The sequence below is a fragment of the Mobula birostris genome, chromosome 14, assembly GCF_030028105.1.
Source record: "Mobula birostris isolate sMobBir1 chromosome 14, sMobBir1.hap1, whole genome shotgun sequence".
Classification (NCBI taxonomy): Eukaryota; Metazoa; Chordata; class Chondrichthyes; order Myliobatiformes; family Myliobatidae; genus Mobula; species Mobula birostris.
The window spans coordinates 8187371-8208144 of record NC_092383.1 but is presented as its reverse complement, the minus strand read 5'-3'; the positions used below and the strand labels follow the sequence as shown (position 1 = coordinate 8208144).

Genomic DNA, 20774 nt, shown 5'->3' with positions numbered 1-20774 from the left:
CATTCTGAGAATTTCAGGAACTCTTTAAATAATTGTTAGTTCATTGGTGATAAAAGCTTGGCATTGCTAAAAACATCAACAGAACTGAGTGATAGTTGCAGAAGTGTAAAAGTTCACAAACTCCTTCTGGGTCAGGAAATCTTCTCTCCTACCTGTGTGGTCTATACGTAACTCTAGATCGACCGGAATGGGTCTGGCTTTTCACGCTGGAGTAGAGTCTGCATACAGTGCTCATCCGATAACCCAATCCTCTCCTGTATCAGAGCAAGATCGGGAGCCACTTAGGTCATGAGCAGCCAAGCAGGAACAGTTTGAATGGACCTGGGCTGGCATAATAGCTCTGCATATCCCTCATCAGGTCTTCAATCGTCAGAGGCTCTCGCTGCCTCAGAATCGAGCAGTTCAGTCTGTACTGCAGCCTCCCTTATCGTCAGCCTTTCATTAATGAAAATGATATTTCAAGGATCAAGAATCAACTTTATCCATCATATACATTTACCTGTATTAGGAATTTGCTGTGGTGTGTTGGCGTGACACAACAAAAAGCAACATTCAGCAATTATAAAGAATAAAGATTCATATAAAAATCAGGTTCAAGTACAGAAATGGAAAGTGGGCATAAATATATAAATATTTGCATGTATTTACATTGTAAATATCATAAAAAGTGGTTTAAAGTGTACAGTTCAGATATGGGTAATAGATAGAGGAGGTGGGGAGGACTAACTAGAATGATTGATTGGATTAACTGCCTGGATATGAATTTTTTGTTTTAGTAGCCCTATGGACCTTCTCAGAAGGAAGCTTTTGGAAAGGGCCATTTACTGGAACGTTGCCAGGACTCAGTTTCTCGCTTATAGGGAGGGGCTGGGCAGGATTGGACTTCATTCCTTGGAGAGTAGGAAACTGAGAGGTGACCTTATAGAGGTTATAAAATCATGAGGAGCATAGATAGAGTGAATGTTTTTATTTCTGAGGTTTAAGAAGTCAAGAGCTTAGAGGGAAGTGAGTGAGGAGGGTCAACTTTTTCACTCAGAGGGTAGTCCATATATGGAATGAGCTATCAGACAAAGTGGTTGAGGCAGGTACAATTACAAAGTTTAAAAGATATTTAGACAGGTACATGGATGGGGAAGATTTAGAGGGATGTGGGATCAAATAGGATTATCTTAAATGAACTCCTTGGTCTACTGAAGGGCCTATTTGAATATAACACAACCATCAGGCTCTTGAACCAATGGGGATAACTTTAAAAATGTTCCCACAACCCATGGACTCACTTTCAAGAACTTGATCTTATGTTCCTGAGATTTATTGCTTATTTATTTATTATTATTATTTCTTTCTTTTTGTATTTGAACAGTTTGTTGTCTTTTGCACATTGGTTGAACGCCCAAGTTGGTGTGATCTTCCATTGATTCTATTATGGTTATTATTCTATTATGGACTTATTGAATATGTCCACAAGAAAGTGAACCTCAGGGTTGTAGTATATGGCGGCATATATAAACTTTTTATAATAAAGTTACTTTGAACTTCGAACATGTGCACTCACACAGATATGTGGTACACACACGTACCATGGAAAATGTCTAAAATTATTACAGACCCTGCAATCTTCAGATAGATTCACAATCTTTAAACTATTTCCATTGCACATTGAATAAATTATGTCTCCAGATATATTGCATTCTTTCAAACTGCCAAAAATGGAAAAACATCAGACTCTGACTGAAAATCTATAGCATTCTGATCTATTTTTCTGACCTGATAGAGCACTAATGCCTTCACAGAATCTTATCAGAATTATTCACCTTTTTATATTATTAACATAAAGACATAGATAAGGAATTTCATAACTTGTAGATCCTGGAAAGGTTATGTGAGAAACACACTGAGTTTAAACATAGTTCATTTTGAGTCAAACGAGAAGTTGCATTGAAAGGAAGCCCTTGTTAGAGATAAGGCATTGGGCAGTGGAGTGGAACTAACTGAATGGTCTCTTGTTCTCCTCCAGGGGAATGAGTAGTGGCACAATGAGGTCACTCTCAGGTTGGAGGAGCAACATCTCCTGTTCTGTCTGTGTAGCCTCCAACCTGACAATATGAACATCGATTTCTCTAACTTCTGGTAATTTCTCACCCGCCCCCCACCACCTGCTTCTCTCTTTTTCAGTTCCTCATTCTGGCTCCCTTCTTACCCTTTCTCTTCTCCTCACCCGTGCATCACTTTCCTGTGGTGTTCCTCCTCCTTCCTATTCCCCCAATGGTCCACTGTCCTCTGTCCTTTATCTCTTCCACCTATCTACTCCCAGCTTTTAACATCATCCCCCACCCCACCTGGTTTCACCTATCACCTACCAGCTTGTGCTCCTCCCCCTCCCATCTTCTTATTCCAGCTTCTTTCCCCTTCCTTTCCAATCCCGATGAAGGATCTCGGCCTGAAATGTCAAGCTGTTTGTTCCCCTCCAAAGATGCTGCCTGACCTACTGAGTTCCTCCAGCATATTGAGTGTGTTTCTCTAAATATCCGGCATCTGCAGAATCTCTTGTGTTAACGAGCAATGGATTTGCTGAAAGTGTTCTTTGATATGACCGTCTGAATCTTGTTTGAAAGAATGGGAAGTGTTCCAAAAACAAAACAGGAGCAGAATGGAGGCACAAGACAATGCAGATGCCGGAAACCTGGAGTAACACAGGGAGGAGCTGCAGGAACTTGGCAAGACAGGCAACGTCTGTGGAGGGGAATAAAGAGTCGACGTTTCAGGCTGGGAGCCTTCATCAGGGCTCCTTATCTATGGCTACTTATAAGGCTCAAGTCAAATGCTGGAGATTCTCAGCAGGTCAGTCGGCATCTGTGGAGAGAGAAATAGACTTATCACTCCAGGCTGATGCATTGATGCGTAGTATTTCTAGCAATTCCTGTTGCTAATTCCGATATCAGCACTGGCCGCTGCAGGATTGGTAGGCATTATGTTTTACAACTCCAGAAACTGATCGAAAGAAAAACCCAGGAGCCCCAGGGATAACTCGTGTACATTTCATTTTTTTACTTCAGTGAGGTGCGCACAAATAACGTGGTGATGTAATGACGTATGCTATTCATGTACTTTAAATATAACCCGTCATGAATTATGTAAACAAAAAATGCTTAATCAAACAATATATTTACAATATTACTGAAATGTTAAATTCACAACACTCCTCCCTGCTTAGCTACACACTCCAACTCAATATGGAATGCATCCCGACTGTATAATACTACTACTATACAGCATACTAATTTTTTAATTGTCCCATTCAGGCCTAACGATTTATTCACTGTGGAGGATTTCTTACTCTTGTGGGATAACATCTTTCACTCTATTTGGCAGGAGAGACTTGTGGCTGTGAATTAGTCTTGGGGTCTGGGGCATTCTCTGCGTTGGTGTGGGAGATGGCTCTGGGGCTGCAGGAAGTGGTCCTAACGGCTCTGGACACTTTTCTTCTGGATATGTTGGCATCCCAAATGGTGCCTGGCAAGCTGCTCGATCTACTGATCTATCCCAGGCCACTGGAGAATGCTTGGAGCCAATGCTTTTACTTTGACCATGCCTAGATGACCAAGGTCCAGCTCCTCCAACACTTTAGCTCCCAGCTTGAATGGTAGAACAACTCTCAATCCCCACATTAGGCAAGTTCATCCAGGCATTGGTAAAAAAGGGGGAACTGGAAATTCTGCTGCACATTCCAGCCATTTTGTGTTGCTGTGTATACCTGAGACAGTGTGGGGTCTTTTCCTTTCTGCTGTAATAGGGAGACTTTTGATTTGCATTAGGGAGAATACGTCAAGAGAAGTGTCCTCTTTTGTAAATAGTTCAGCTATTTCCTTTTCCAAGGATAAACAGGACAATCCCTCAGCATTTTCATGACTGGTCATCCTCTTGAATTTGATCTCGTGATTGTGAAATTAGAAAAAGAGCCCGGCTCTGCATTCGTGCTGCTGCTTTTCGAGGGACATGCTTCTGTGGATTGAAAATGGACACCAGTGATTAATAATCAGTAATGAGAGTAAAGCTTCTCCCATACAAGTACTGGTTAAAACATTTTACACTCCAAACCAGACTCAAGGCCTCTCTGTCAATCTGTGTGTAATTTTTCCCTACAGCGGTAAGGGAATGTGATGCAAAGGCTATAGGGCATTCACTCCTATCACTCATAACATGACATGACTGCACCTATACCATAAGGTGAGATGTCACAGGCAAGCTTCAATGGACAATGTGGATTATAATGTGTGAGTACAGTGTCTGGTGTCACCATTTCCTTCACCTCACTCTGCTATGTCCATTGCCATTCGTTCCTGATCTGCAATAATGGGTGGAGCACAGCAGCCAATTTTGGGAGGAACCTGTTATAGTAGTTAACAAATCCTAGAAATGACGCAACTATGACAAGTCCTTTGGCCTTGGGGCATCCACCACTTCTTGAATTTTCTCAGCTAATTTGTGTAAAGCATGTGCATCAATGGTGTGACCGCAGTAAGTGATACCTGGTTTAAAGAAGTTACACTTGTGCTGTGTTCTGAGCCAATAATCTTCTAATCTTTTTAATGCCATCTTGAGATTTTGGAGATAACTCTTGTCATCCTCACTGGTGACAATGATGTCATCTGGGGAACACAGTGCCTGGGCAGCCTTGCCACATCTGCTCCATAACTTTCTGCCACAGTACAGATGCAGATGTTACTCCAAAAATAAGCCTATAACAGCGATAAAGCCCTCTCTGAGTGTTTATGGTGAGAAACACTTTGGACTCTTCTTCATTCTCCATCTGTAGGTAAGCCTTAGCTAAATCCACTTTGCTGAAATGTTTCCCTCCAGAAAGGTTTGCAAAGATCTCCTCTATCCTGAGCAGAGTGTATTGATCTATTTTCAGTATTGGGTTGATAGTGACCTTAAAATCACCACAGATCCTGACAGACCTATTCTGCTTTGCTACTGGGATCACTGGCATTGACCATGGACTCCAGCCAAATTTGGAAAGAATTCATTTAATCCTCATATGATCTAGTTCACTGGCTACTTTATCACAGATGGTATATGATATATGGCTTTGTAAAACTTAGGAATGGCATTTTCATTTAATAGTATTTTACCCTTGAAATGTTTGAGTTTTCCAGTGTTCTACCATCATCCAGTACCTTTCTAATTCACTTTCAGTTGACTGTGTTGCAGGGGATGTGGTATGCAAATGGTGGATGGATCTTCAATCAAATTGAAGTTGTTCCAGCCAATCATGGCCCCACAATGCTGGCCCTACTGTTTTTACCACATACAAGACCAATGTGGCTTGTTGGTTGATGTATTTCACAGTTATGAATGTCATTCTCATGGGAGTTATTTTTTCTCCAGTGTAAGATCTTAGTTAAATATTTGCAGGCTTCAGTTCAGTATCGTTGAAGAGCCATTCAAACTCATTTTGTGGAAAGACTGGAACAGCTGAACAAGTATCCAATTCTGTTTTAATTAATTCATCGTTCACTTCTAGCGTAAGCCACATTGCTTGTCTATTGTTAGTTTTCACATTGCAAATTTCAACACTGTGCAACTCTCATTAACTCTCAGAAAAACCATTACCTGAATGTTCACGAACAGTATGCAGATTAGTGCTCTTTTGAAACCGCAGCTTAACTTTTTATCTTTTTCTCCTGCCTGTGCAACCCATTTATTTTTGCCTGCCTTACATGCTCTTTGTATGTGTCCTACTTTGTTGCATTTTCTGCAAATGTCACCATTAAACATGCATTAGACTGTTGTATGTGAGCCCCTTCCACAACAGTAACACAATGTGTATGGCCAGGCCAGACTGGTTTCTGTTTAGACATTACAATTTTGTTCACGCTTACTTTCATTCCTGACTGCAACTCAATTGTAAGTCTGGCTAATGTTTCCGTTGATACAGCAATTTCAATTTCTCTTTGAAATGTGAGTTATGCTTCAATTTGGAGCTGTTTTTGAATGCCTTCTTGCAGATTCCACAATCTAAATGTTCTTTCAGTGCCCATCACTGAACTGGCAGTGCTCAGACAATCTCTTCAATTCAGCCACATATGCTGAAGTGGACTCCCCTTCCTTTTGATTCTGCTTTTGGTACCTAAAGCATTCTGCAATCAACAATGGTTTTGGATCTAAGTGCTCCTGCATTATTTTCACGATATCAGCAAAGCTCAGTTCAGCTGGTTTGATTGGAGCAGTCAAACTTCTAAGCAAACTATATGCTTTTTCACCTATTGCACTTAGCAAAACTGGCACTCGCTTTTCACTGGCAATTCCATTTGCTTTAAAATACTGCTCAATTTGCTCAGTATACATCATCCACTTATCTGTTGTGCAATCGAATGTATCTACCTTTCTGATGCAGTCAGCCATTTCTGTTTTTTTTAATTTACAATTATTATTATTATTATCATTGCCCAGTACTCACTGTTTATAAACCTGTAAATGTCATCCATTTTCTGCCTTTTTTATCTTGAACAGTGCTACACTTTTTTTAACTTGAACGCTTCTCTTTCCCTTTGCAAAGAAGAAAATGTGCTATGCTTGGTAGGTAGGTAGTCATTTCATATTCACTTTAAACTTCCTCCTTGCTACTGTTATGGTTTGTAACTCCAGAAGTTAATTGAAAGGAAAATAATGGAGCCCAGAAACAACTCATGTACGTTTTGTTTTATCATTTTAGTGAGGCGCGCACATATGACGTGGTGACGTAATGATATATGCAATTCACGTACTTCTACATACAACCCATAATTAACTATGTAAACAAAGAATGCTTAGTTAAACAATACAGTATATTTACAGCATTACTCAAATATTACTGAAGTATTAAATACACAACAGTGGCGCAGTGTGTCTGGAAGAGAATGGGCAGATTAGAATGCTTTCCTAACATGACCAATTAAATTCAGATTTATTTATCACATGTATGTACATCAAAAAATACAGTGAAATGTGCTATTTGCTTTAGCAAACAGTGCACCCAATGATGTGCTGGGGCAGCTCGCACGTGTTGCCTCACATTCCGGCTCCAACAGTACCATGTCCACAATATTCAGAAGAACATCAACAACAATAAGACAAGTCAACAACAGCAATTCAAGCCCTTTCCTCCCTCCCACCTACTCACGCACACACACTGGCCTCAAATTCCAGGACAAGCCATCTCCAGGACTCCAGTTCTTGTACTTAGATTCTCAAACTTGTAGGCATCAAGCCTCCAACTCCAGACTTCACCCCAGCATTCGCTGATTACCAATTGGATCTCTGGAACTCGACTTCCGATTTGCACAGATCTCCAACCCTGGTGACCCAGGCTTGTGACTCCTTCACACCCACGTGACATCTTTGGGCCTCTAACAATATTCAGACTTCTACCTCTGTACCTGCCATGCAGTTGAACTTGACCTTCATCTTTGCCCTCTGGGCTTCACAGGGTTTGACCTTTGGGCCTCAATTCTGGACTTGCACAGAGCACTGGCCACAGTGACCTTGGGGTGTGGGGATTGGGGGTGGGGGTTTACTGGCCTTTTTAACTCGCGTCCAGGATCAGAACATCCTGCTAAAATTCAGAACAACTGCAGGGTCAACATCTTGCAGTCACTATTCACATGCAACATAAATATTCTCAGGAACGGCACATGTGTGTCACTTTACTCCTTAATGGAATGAGTAGGAGTGTAGGGTCAGGAGGTCCAGAGGAATGCTGGACGCCAGGTCCTACAAAACCATGATCTGGGACAGTGACACCCCAAGGATTTATGAGGAATTTCCAGCCATATTCCCTGTGTGAGCATCCTGGCACTGTCTCCTGAACAGTTCAAGTGGAAATGAAGACAGACTGGTACAACATTTCCAACTGATCATCCCCGTCCAGGAATTCGAGCAACGTATATGAAAAATTTGGATGGAATTTCCACAGTATATTCCCAAGGAACTGGCTTGGAAATGTTGGCAGAGACCGTGGAGGTGCTTTGATAGAAACATTGTATTGAGGGACTGTAGGGATCGGAATGGATTTTGGAGCCTGCAGCTTGCAATGATTAATCACTGTACTTAGATCAGAAGTCATATTTCATCTAAGAATTTTAAACACTTTAAAATCAATGTATTTCAGTAATTATGATAACAGATTTCTTTATGTATTAAATAACATAATGTATTTTGCATCTGCAGGCATTGGTAGCACAAATGGTATTCAGTGAATTTAACCCTATTGCTGTTTGTGAACTCCAGGAACTCAGAAGATTATTCTCAGACAAAGTGTGTCACGTACAAACCATGAGCAGGAGTTCCCAACCTGGAGTCCATGGTATACCTTGCTCAATGGTATTGGTCCACGGCATAAGAAAGGTTGGGAACCCCTGTACTAGAATCCAGGGCTCCACAATCACTGTGCATCTCTGCAACTGCTGAAGATCTGAATGCAAATGTACCCTCACTCCCTTGTCCATTCGTCCTTCCCCAATGATCTCCCCCCACCCGCCGGCACCTACCCCTGCAAGCGAGACAAGTGCTAGACCTGCCTCCACACCTCCTCGCTCACCGCGATTCAGGGCCGCAGTTAGCAGTCCTTCCAGTTAAGGCAACACTTTACCTGCAAGTCTGTCAGGGCCATCTCTTGTATCCAGTGCTCCCGCTACAGCCTCCTCTACATTAGTGAGACCCAACATAGATAGGGAGGGTAGTTTCATCAAGCACCTTCGCTCTGTCAATCACAATAGGTGGGATTTCTCGTTGCAACTCATTTTAATACCCATCCCCATTCTCATTCCAAAACGTCAGTCCATGGTCTCCTCTACTGCCATGATGTGGCTACTCTCAAGTTGGAAGGTAATACCTCATATTCTGTCTGCTTAGCCTCCAACCTGATGGTGTGAACATTGAATTCTCTAACTTCCAGTAATTTTCCGCCCACCCCCACTTCTCTCTTTCTCCATTCCCCATTCCAGCTCCACTCTTACCCATTCTCTTCCCTTCAACTGTCTATCACTGCCCTCTGGTGCCTATCCTCCTTCCCTTTCTCCCATGGTCCACTCTCCTCTCCTACAAAATTGGTTCTTTCTCAGCCCTTTACATCTTTTCCACCTATCACTTCCCAGCTTCTTGATCATCCTCCCTCTTGCACCCACCCACCTTGCCCCTCAACTCGTCTCACCTATCATCTACCAGCTTGTATTCTTTCCCCTCTCCTCCCACCACCTTCTTCCGTCTTCTTTCCAGTCCTGATGGAGGGTCTTGGTCCGAAACATTGCCCTTTTATTCTTCTCCATAGATGTTGCCTGACCCGCTCAGTTTCTCCAGCATTTTGTGTGTGTTACTCACATCACAGGAACCCTCATGATCTCAGGATGTCCCAAAATTACTTACAGCCAATTAACTTATTTGGAAGTGCTGTCACTTTTGTGCCAGTATAATACAACAGTCAGTTTCACACAGTTTGGCAGTGAAAAGACAAGCTGCTTCGATATTGGCTCAGGGATATGTATTAGCCAATTCACCGCCCTTCCCCGCTGTTCTTCAAAAAGAAGGGACTGAACTCTTCCGTTCAGTACAGTACGGCATGGTAGTGAAATGGTTAGTGTATCGCTTTACAATACCAGCTTTCACCGACGGGATTCAATTCTTGCCTCTGCCCTTAAGGAGTTTGTATGGTCTCCCCATAATTGCGTGGGTATTCTCTGGGTGTTCCAGTTTCCTCCCACACTCCAAAGGCGTACGGGTTAGAGTTAGTGAGTTGTGGACATGTTATATTGGTGCCAGAAGCGTGGAGTCATTGTGGGCTGCCTCCAGTTCGTTCCTCACAGATTTGACTTGACGTAAATGACACATTTCACTGTGTATTTCAATGCACATGTGACAAATCAAGTTAACGTTTATCTTTGACTACATCCTTACCAGCTTCTCGCTATTCACTACCACAGTCACATAGCCTTCCAAACCTGCTCCAAGTACTGTGAGATCCTGTGAGCTTTGGTTTAACATCTTGACTGAGAGAGGACATTTCTAATCGTGCTGTGCTGCACTGTCCCACGACTGCTCTGAGGGTCCAGCTGATGTGACACGGGGCTTAACACATCCTCAAAGAGCTGTATAACCTGTCATTTACTTTTCAAGTGTTGCTTCTTACACAGGGATTTGTTATAATTATTATTTAGAAAGTGGAGCAGAAGCATAGAGCAGTACAGGCCCTTTGGCCCAGAGTGTTGTGCCAACCTTTTAATCTTCCCTGAGATCATTCTAAGATGTCCCTTTAGGACTAAGATGGGAAGGAATTTCTTCAGCCAGAGGATGTGAATCTGTGGAATTCATTGCCACAGACAGCTGTGGAGAACAAGCCATTGGGTATATTTAAGGAGGAGGTTGATAGGTTCTTGATTAGTAAGGGTGCCAAAAGTTACAGGGAGAAGGTAGGAGGAAGAGTTTGAAAGGGAAGATAAATCCCTCTCATCTTGGGGACAGCCCGGTAGTGTAGCAGTTAGCGTACCACTATTACCGCGCCAGTGGCCCGTTTGTACGTTCTCCCCCATAATGGCATGGGTTTCTTCCAGGTGCTCCAGCTTCCTCCCACTTTCCAAAGATGTACCTGTTTATTCGTCACATGGGTGTAATTGTGTACTGCAAGCTCATTGGACCAAATGAGCTTATTACCGTGCTGTATCTCTTATAAATAATCAGCCATAATCGAATGGTGGAGCAGACTTGACGAGCTGAATGGCCTATTTCTGCTCATGTCCCTTATGGTCTGTGGATGGGGGTGGGGCAAATTGATCTCTCTGTCTTCCTATTGGTTCTCATGTTCCTATGTCAATTACATTTCAGCTCCAGAATCTGGGCCAATTCACCATTAGACACCTGGTGATCAGGGTGACCATTCCCATGGCAACCAAAGGTAACAACCGTCTCCTGATCCTGAACAACTCCACCATTCTGGTGAGTACAAGCCTGGGGACACCGGGAGATTGTCTAGGATGTGTGAGCTGGCAGGCACCCATTAGCAACATTGTTGTTGTGTGGTTGGGAGGTTGTAAGTGGTGGGAGGACTGGAGTGAAATGGAGGGATTCCTGGGAGTTAAAGAATCCACTTCAGAGAGAGACGATTCTCTCCTGGAGGGAGTGAGTTCGGAGTTCGGTTCCCACTGCTGTCCGTAAGGAGTTTATACATTCTTTGTGTGACCATGTGGGTATCATCCAGGTGCTCCTGTTTCCTCCCATATTCTGAAGGTGTACAGTCCGGGTCAGTAAGTTGCGGGCATGCTATGTTGGTGCCAAAGGTGTGACGAAACTTGCATGGTGAAACGTGTACGTTCCCAACACATGTTATATTTCAAATCAAATAAAGTTTAATTGTCATTCAAACTACACTTGGATGCAGCCAAAATGAGACAGTGTTGCTCTGGGGCCAAAGGTGCAAAAACATACACGCGCATCCAAAATAATGATGAAAGGGGGGAGAAAAGAACATAGTCACATAAAAAAAAAACACATTTTTAGTCCAAGTCCCTGAGCGACCAGTCCTGCAAATTGATGGTTCCCAGCAGTCCATCCTGTAATTCCACCGATCCAACACTGGAGGGCAGCACCGATGGGAGAGGCCACCCCTAACCGAGCCTGGACGCCACGCTAAAACATAAGCCTGAGGACCGAGGCCTATCCTAGCTACAACCGAGGCAATACTGCTGCCTCGCTGCCTGTTTCACCACCACGCAAGGGATGCAGGCCAACAGCAACCAATGTCCAACGGGGTTTTGTGATCACAAAGGAAATGTCCAAGACATTTCACTGTATGTTTTGATACACATGTGACAAATAAAGATAATATTTATTTACAGCACAGAAGCCAGTCCTCCTTCCTGAAAGGTCCATGTTAGCAGCATCCTCCATAGGACTGACTCTGTTTGGAACTTTCCCTTTCCAGGGAAGAATCTTGATTTTTATCACTGAAAGTTATAATTCTCACTTCATACAAAGAAATACTTTCCTTAGTTATCTGCCTTTTCCCCCACATAAGAATCTGTATTCTAATCTCAAATTTAAAAACATTTGGAATTTTTGTCTTTTTCTTGTCAAGCTGGTGTTCTTTTTCTAGAAGAGATCAATTCACTGATGTACTTTCCAAGGTCAAAGTGCCATCAGACTCTACCAATCCCATCCTCTCTTCAGATCCATAACACCGCGGTATCACTAGTTGTTGGCTACAGCTTTATTTATCACCTGTATATCAAAACATACAGTGAAATGCGTCGTTTGCATCAAATCAAATCGGCAAAGAATGTGCTGAGTCACCACATTTCCAGTGTCAACATAGTATGCCCAAAACTCACTAACCCTAGTCATATGTCTTTGGAATTTGGGAGGAAACCAGAGCACCCAGAGGAAACCCATGTGGGGAGAAAATACAAACTCCTCACAGACATTAGACACAAGAGGCACTGCAGATGCTGGAAATGTGGAGCAATACACACAATGTGCTGGAGGAACTCAGCAGGTCAGGCAGCACCTGTGGATGGGAATAAACAGTCGACATTTCGGACCAGGCCCCTTCATCAGGACTGGCAGCCCTTGGCCCGAAACGTCAACTGTTTATACCCATCAATAGATGCAGCCTCACCTGCTGAGCTCCACCAGCACGTTGTGTGTATTTCTCCTTAAAGACAGTGGCAGGAATCAAACACTGTAAAGTGTTCAGCTAACCGTGAAGCTATCATGCTGCCTCTGGTACTCTAACAAGGAGTCTTCCCAGCCCCTTGTCTGGTTGGATTAGTCTGTGGATAGATTGAGCAAGCCACAGGAACTAGCTTGTGAATCTAAATATGTAGCAGGGCACTGAACTGCTCAAATTGGTTAGTTTGTACCTCTGGGCTTTGAGTTCAGATTCTGCCCAGAATGGTGAATTGGAATGGCTGTGTGGGAATCTCTCAATGCAACTGACAATGGACAAATGTCCATGGCACAAAACTACTCAGATCCCTTCCCGAGCATCACCAATAAGAAGATCACAATACTGCTTCAGCTACTGACAGTTATTCAGGTGCAGGGTTTTACTTTTTTAAAGATAGGCTTTATTTGTCACATATAAATTAGATTAGATTAGATTATGACAACACTCAGTCCTCTTTTATTGTCATTTAGAAATGTATAAATGCATTAAGAAATGATACAATGTTTCTCTGGAGTGATATCACAGAAAACAGGACAAACCAAAGACTAACACTGACAGAACCACATAATTATAACATATAGTTACAGCAGTGCAAAGCAATACCATCATTTGATGAAGAACAAACCATGGGCATGGTAAAAAAAAGTCTCAAAGTCCCCGAGTCGATCGACTCCTGAGTCCCCAATAGTGGCAGCAAAAGGGAGAAACTCCCTGCCATAAACCTCCAGGCACCGTCAACTTGCCGATGCCTTGGAAGCAGCCGACACTGAGCCCGTCCGTCTGAAAACTTCGGGCCTCCGAACAGCCCCTCCAATACAGCCTCCCAAGCGCCATCTTCTGCCGAGCGCCTTCGACCTAGCCCCGGCCACTGAAACAAGCAAAGCCGAGGATTCGGGGCCTTCTGCTTCGGAGATTCCGGTTACCACACAGTAGCAGTGGCAGCGAAGCGGGCATTTCAGAAGTTTTCCAGATGTTCCTCCGTACTCTCACATCTGTCTCTATCAAATCAGAATTGTGCACGGTCCCCTACTTGACAGATTACAGATATCATTCACCGGAGAGGCCCATTGGAACATCGATGGGAAAATCAAGGTGGTGCTGGATCCCAAAGGAGGGAATTTGTAGAATGCGTAAGAGATGAATTTTTAGGGTAGCTTGTGGTTGAGCCCACTAGAGGAAAGGCAATTCAGGATTGGGTGCTGCGTAATGAATCAGATTTGATTAGGGAGCTTAAAGTAAAGGATCTCTTAGGAGCCAGTGATCATAGTATAATAGTATTCACCCTGCAGTTTGAGAGGGAAAAGATAAAAGTCAGATGTATCAGCATTACAATGGAGTAAAGTGAATTACAGAGGCATGAGAGAGAAGCTGGTCAAAATTGACTAGCAGGGATGACAGCAGAACAGCAGTGGCTGGAGTTTCTGGAGGCAATTTGAAGATGCAGGGTAGATACATCCCAAAGATAAAGGAGTATTCTAAAGGAAGCATGAGGCAGCTATGTCTGACAAAGGAAGTCAAAAGCAGCATAGAAGCAAAAGAGAGGGCAAATGATATAGCAAAAATTAATGGGAAGTTACAAGATTGGGAAACTTTTGAAAACCAACAGAAAGCAACTAAAAAATAATGAGAAAAAAGATGACATATAATATAAAAGATGACATATAGCCAATAATATCAAAGAGGATACCAAAAGTTTTTCCAGATATATAAAGAGTTAAAGAGAGGCGAGAATAGATATTGGACTGCTGGAAAATGACACTGGAAAGGTAGTAATCGGAGGAGGGGGGAGACGACAAAGAAATGGCAGACAGACTTAAAATGTATTTTGCATCATTCTTCACTGTGAAGACATTAGCAGTATGCCAGGAATTTGAGAGTGTTAGGGGCTGTTTTTTTTTATCTCAGCCCTTAACTCCGAGTGGAGTCATTGGGACGCCGTCATGATGGCGCTTTTTTTTAGCAGGCTTTCTTATTTTTACGAGGCCGAGTTGCTAGCTCGACGCTCAACCCAGCACGGATGGAAAGCATGCAAGGGGGCCGGCTGGATTCGAGCTCGGGAGCCTTTGCCCTGAAGTCTAGCACTAATGCCACTACATCACCAGCCGGCTTGAAGTGAGTGTAGTTGCTACTATTAAGGTGAAGTTGCTTGGGAGGCTGAAAGATCTGAATGTAGATAAGTCACCTGGACCATATAGACTACACCCCAGGGTTCTGAAAGAGGCAGTTGAAGAGATTATGGAGGCATTAGTAATGATCTTTCAAGAATCACTAGATTCTGGAATAGTTTTGGAGGACTGGAAAATTGCAAGTGATACTCCACTTTTTAAGAAGGGAGAGAGGCAGAAAAAAGGAAATTATAGGCCAATCCATCTGACTTCAGTGGTTGGAGTCCATTATTAAGGCTGAGGTTTCTGGGTACCTGGAGACACAATACCTGTTGGCCAAAGTCAGCATTGTTCCCTGAAGGGACAAATCTGTTTGAGGAAATAACAGGCAGGTAGACAAAGGAGAGTCAGTGGATGTTGTTTACTTAAATCTTCAAACAAGCTGCTACACATGAGGCTGCTTAACAAGCTATAGGAAAATCACTGGCATAAATAGAAGATTGGCTGACTGGCAGGAGACAAAGAGTTGGAGTAAAGAGGGCCTATTACCACTTGTCACCAGCAGCCAACCAGATTAGATTAGATTAGATTATGAGGACACGCAGTCCTCTTAAAGCATGCATTACTAAATGACAATAAAAGAGGACTGTGTGTCCTCATAATCTAATCTAATCTACTCTGGTTGGCTGCTGGTGACAAATGTTATTCCACAGAGGCTGGTATTGGGACCACTTCTTTTCACGTTATAGGTTAATAATTTGGATGAAGGAATTGATAGCATTGTGGCCAAGTTTGCAGACAATACAAAGGTGGATGGAGTGGCAGGTAGTGTCGAGGAAGAAGTAAGTCTGCAGAAGGACTTGGATAGATTGGGAGAATGGGCAAAGAAATGGCAGACAGAATATAGTGCAGGGAAGTGTATGGCACACACTTTGGTAGAAGGAAGACTATTTTTTAAATGGAGAGAAAATTCAAATATCTGAGGTGCACAGAGACTTGGGAGTCCTCGTACAGGATTCCCCAAAGGTTAATTTGCAGGTTGAGTCAGTGGTAAGGAAGCCAAATGCAATGTTAGCATTCACTTCAAGACAATTAGAATATAAGAGCAAGGATGTGATGCTCAGGGTTTATAAGGCATTGGTCAAACCACACTCGAAGTATTGTGAGTGGTTTGGGGCCTCTTATCTAAGATGTGCTAGCATTAGAAAGCGTCCAGAGGAGATTCACAAGAATGATTCCATGAATAAAATGGTTAATATATGAGGAGCGTTTGATGGCTCTGGACCTATACTCAGTGGAGTTTAGAAGAATGAGGGAGGGATCTCATTGAAACCTATTGTACATTGAAAGGCCAAGACAGAGTGGATGTGGAGAGGATGCTTCCCATAGTGAACGAGTTGACGACCAGAGGGCACAGCCACAGAATAGAGGGATGTCCATTTAGAACAGAAATGAGGAGTAATTTCTTTAGCCAGAGGGTGATGAATCTGTGGAATTCATTGCCACAGATGGCTGTGGAGGCCAAGTCATTGAGCATATCTAAAGCAAAATATGAAAGATTCTTGATTAGTCAGGGAGTCAAAGGTTGCGAGGAGAAGGCATGATGGAATGGCAGAGCAGGTTCGATGGGCCAAGTGGTCTAATTCTGCTCAAATGTCTGATGGTCTTATGGCTACCTGCAGGTATTCATGTGCATCCAGCACCAATGTAGCATACCCACAACTCATTAACCCTAACCCATGTGGCTTTGGAATGTGGGAGGAAACCAGAGCACCCGGAGAAAACTGACATGGTCACAAGGAGAACGTACAAACTCCTTACAGACAGTGGCAGGAATCGAACCCTGATTGGTGATCGCCGGTGGGGTAAAGTGATTGTGCGAACTGTCATGCTACCATGCTGATAAATGCCATTTCTTCAGAACCCGTAATGTAGTGAAAATATCATGGTGAAAATAAAGTGTTAGATGAATAGAGTTACATAGCTGTGTCGTCTGTTTACAAAAAGCCTGCATGACCTCAGCATGGACATGGCATCCTTATGAGGTGCAGCCATCTCATGAAACAGGCCCTTTGATCCGTGCTGGTGCCAACACCTCCCTGACTGTGTGTTGATGCCAATTGCTTGACGCGCACCTTCCTTTATGCTGCAGGGAGATGGGATCCAGTGCCTCGTGACCAGTCATTCAGAAGCCCAATACTGGCAGCTCCCTGGACGAAAAGCTTTCGCAGAGGACCTGAGGCACGTTGAGATGCTGGTAAGGAAGGCTCACTGTTTCATGAAATCCAGACTTTAATGTGAAGCATTTTGAAGTCAGGTCCTTTCATCTCAGTCAGACTTTCATCTATTTATTAAGTGAAATACTCTGTACATTATTTCCTTCCTAGTCCTTCCATGCGTTATTTCCTACGCAGAGTTTATTTTAGAATCATAGAACACAACACCATAGAAACAGGCCCTTCCAGTCCCATGCTAAACTGTTATTCTGCCTGGTCCCATTGTCCCTCCTGAACCATAGTCCTCCATACCCTTCCCATCCATGTACTTACCCAAACATCTCTTAAATGTTACAATCAACCCTGCATCCACCACTTCCACTGGTAGCTCCTTCCATATTCGTACCACCTTCTGAGTGAAGAAGTTCCCCCTCATGTTCCCCTTAAATGTTTCACCTTTCACTCTTGACCTATGACCTCTAGTTCTAGTCTCACCCAACCTCAGTGGAGAAAAACCTGCTTACATTTATCCTATCTATACCCCGCATAATTTAGTACACCAGTATCAAATCTCCCCACATTCTCCAACACTTTGACTTTGCACTGTACTGCTGCTGGAAAAACAAAAAATTCCATCATTTATGTCAGTGTTAATAAACCTGATGCTGATTTCAAATCAATGACACGTCATCATTGCAATTTGCTCCTCAGTTTCACCAAACACTATTTTTTTTTTAACTTTCAATGCTTTCTGTCCAACAGAATGCAAGCAATGCTAACTGTGCTCTCCTCATGTGTGAAGTGAAGAATTTTAAAACTAATGAAGAGTACACCATTCAACTTTCAGGAAGACTCTTGACTGATTCCCTCATGAGCGTAAGTGCATCTGGAGAAACGGGCTACCAGCCGACGCGTCACCTTGTATTAGTGGGAATTGCTTGACCGTAGTCTCTTGGGTTGGGAGAATCTGACTGGCGATTTCACTCTCCCCCACTAGGCTCACGCAGAAGTGTTGTCGCTGGTTTGGAGAGATGTGGGTTCAAGCCTAACTTGGAGATTTGAATATGAGAGTAGGCTGACAACCTTGGTGTAGTTCTGAGGGAGTGCTACACTGTCAGCATTTAAATGAGATATTTAAACAAACCTTTGGCAAGGTGTAACCCCCATGACACTATTCTGGGGAGGAATGGAGGGGCTATCCTGGAGTCTTGGTCAAAACCTGTCCATGTAGGTGGGTGGGAAAGGGGTTTGTTCTGTTGTTGTTGTTTGTGTTGTTCTGCTAAACATTGTGGGCATCCTATGTTGGCGCCAGAATGTATGCCAACACTTGCAGGCTGGCCCCAGCTCATCCTTGGGCCTGTTGGTTTTAAACACAAAGAATGCATTTTCACTGTATGTTTCGATGTGCGTGTGATAAGTAAATCTGAATCTGTTTCAGTAAAACAATTACTGTGACTACACTGGAGACACAAGAGACGACAGATGCTGGAATCTGCAGGAGCACTCAAGATGCTGGAGGAACTCAGTGGATCAGACAGGATCTGTGAATGGAAATGGACAGTCGAGATTCTTCATCTGGCTCAGACCAGAAACGTCGACTGCCCATTTCCCTTCACAGACACTGCCAGGCCTATTGAGTTCCTCCAGCATCTTGTGCATCGCATCGCGATCATATTAGTGTTTTTGGGAGCTTCTGGTGTTCCTATAATATAACAATGGCCACAGTTTTATGATGCCTCATTCACCATAAAACAAGATTTTCAGAGACGTGACTTTTGTTGTCCATCTGATGCAGACTGCCTGTTCTATCCATTGATAGATATTTATTGAGACACAGTGCAGAAAAGGCCCTTCTGGTACTTTGAGCTGCACTGCCAACAAACCCCAGTTTCATCCTAGCCTAATCACAGGATAACTTACAAAGACCAATTAATCTACTAAAACCGTCTTTGGACTGTGGGAAGAAATTGGAGCACCTGGAGGAAACCAGGGAGGAATGTAGAAGCTCCTTACAGAGGACACCAGAATTGAACACCAAAATCCGACCCCCCCGAGCTGTAATAACATCACACTAACCACCACACTACCGTTTATGGTTATCCCATTACAGAGAGGTTGCGGAGGCTGTGCAGTGGGTCCACAAGAGGTTTACCAGGATTAGAGAGTATTAGCTGTAGTGAGAGGTTGGGCAACTTGGATTGTTTGCTCTGGAGTGTCAGAGGCTGAGGGGAGACCCTTTAAATGTTTATAAAATTATGAGGGGCATAGATGGGGTAGAGAGCCAGAATCATTCTCCGAGTGAAGAAATGTTGAATACTGGATCAATAGCTTTAGGGTGCAAGGGGGCAGTTTAAAGATGTGTGGGTAAGTTTTTTTTTAACCTTATACAGAGAGTGGGTCCTGGGTATGACTCTAAACGGCAACCGGTTTGAGGAGTATAATGACCAATACTAAACTAGACATGACAACCCGCCTCAGAGTACTGAAATGTTACGTTTATCCAGTTATGTTATATGGCTCAGATTGTTGGACAATATCTAGAAACATGAGGAAAAGAACTGAAGCAGCAGAGATATGGTTTTTGAGGAGAATGCAAAGAATATCATGGAGGAAACGAGTAACTAACAAGGATGTCATGAACAGAGCAAACACAAAAAGAGGAATAAATGTATGAGATCATGAAAAGGCAATGTAACTTCATTGGATATGTGATTAGGAAAGAGGAGTTAGAATGCACGGTAATTATGGGAAAGATTGAAGGGAAGAAAGCAAGAGGAAGACAAAGACAAATGATGATGGAGATAGCAGCCAGAGAACTAGAAATGAATACCAATGAATTGATCCACTTGACCCGAAACAGGAGTGTGTGGGCCATGCCAAGCTCAAACTGGGCACGGCACCTGATGATGATGATGATGATACAGAGACTGGTGGATGCCCAGAAAGTACAGACAGGGCTGATAGCAGAAGCAGAAGAAAATATTGGCTGCAAGAGGATTTTAGACGGACGCATAAATATACAGGGAATGGGGGAGTGTGGATCAAATGTTGACAGAAGTGGTTAGGCATTATGTTCAGCACAGACGTGATGGGCTGAGGGGCCTCTTCCTGAGCTGTACAAATCTATGCACTGCGATAATACAGCACTCCCTCTGCATTGCAATCTTAGGTTACCGACCCAAGACTCAGCAATGTGACTTGCACCCAGGACCTTCAGACCCCAGGGTGCGAGTGCTGCCCCCCAGCTGCCAGCTGACCTCATAACCACCTGAATGCACACCTCTCTGAATTACAAAACACTGTCAATGAGATTTCACAATATTCCATCAGGATAATTTCAGAAGGGTAAGTGATATCTGGATTTCATTTAAATTCCAGATTCCTTAGTCTTGCTTCAGCCTAAGTAAGACAACACTTTTTTACTGAAAACCATGTATTAATAGTTTCCAAGAGAGGGGGGAAAAAATCACGAAAAAGCCACAGGCTTGAAATCATCCTTAAAGCTGTGGGTAAAAATGCTGATCTTCAGATACGGCTGTGACATGAAGTCTGAAAGGTTGGAACTTATCAAATCGATTCAATATGAGTTTCTCATTTCCTCCTCTGGACGAGACTGTTACATTGACAACTTTTCAAACAATAAATGTTAGAGATTATTTTAAGAGGCCATCTGAAATAGTTGGCTTTCGAAACAGTAGATCCCTTAAATTGATGGAGGTATTTATTTAAAGGGAAAGTGTGCATTTAAAAAAACTC

At 43.1% G+C, this 20774-nt stretch overlaps 1 protein-coding gene across 1 annotated transcript in view; it reads left to right on the top strand.

The window, feature by feature from the left end:
- Positions 1-20774, top strand: part of itga11a (integrin, alpha 11a) — a 217425-nt gene that overhangs the window by 179510 nt on the left and 17141 nt on the right. The window contains exons 25-27 of the mRNA XM_072278053.1: positions 10858-10968; positions 16955-17059; positions 17781-17894. Of these exons, the coding sequence (XP_072134154.1) occupies positions 10858-10968; positions 16955-17059; positions 17781-17894 (330 nt within the window). The remainder of the gene's footprint in view (positions 1-10857; positions 10969-16954; positions 17060-17780; positions 17895-20774) is intronic.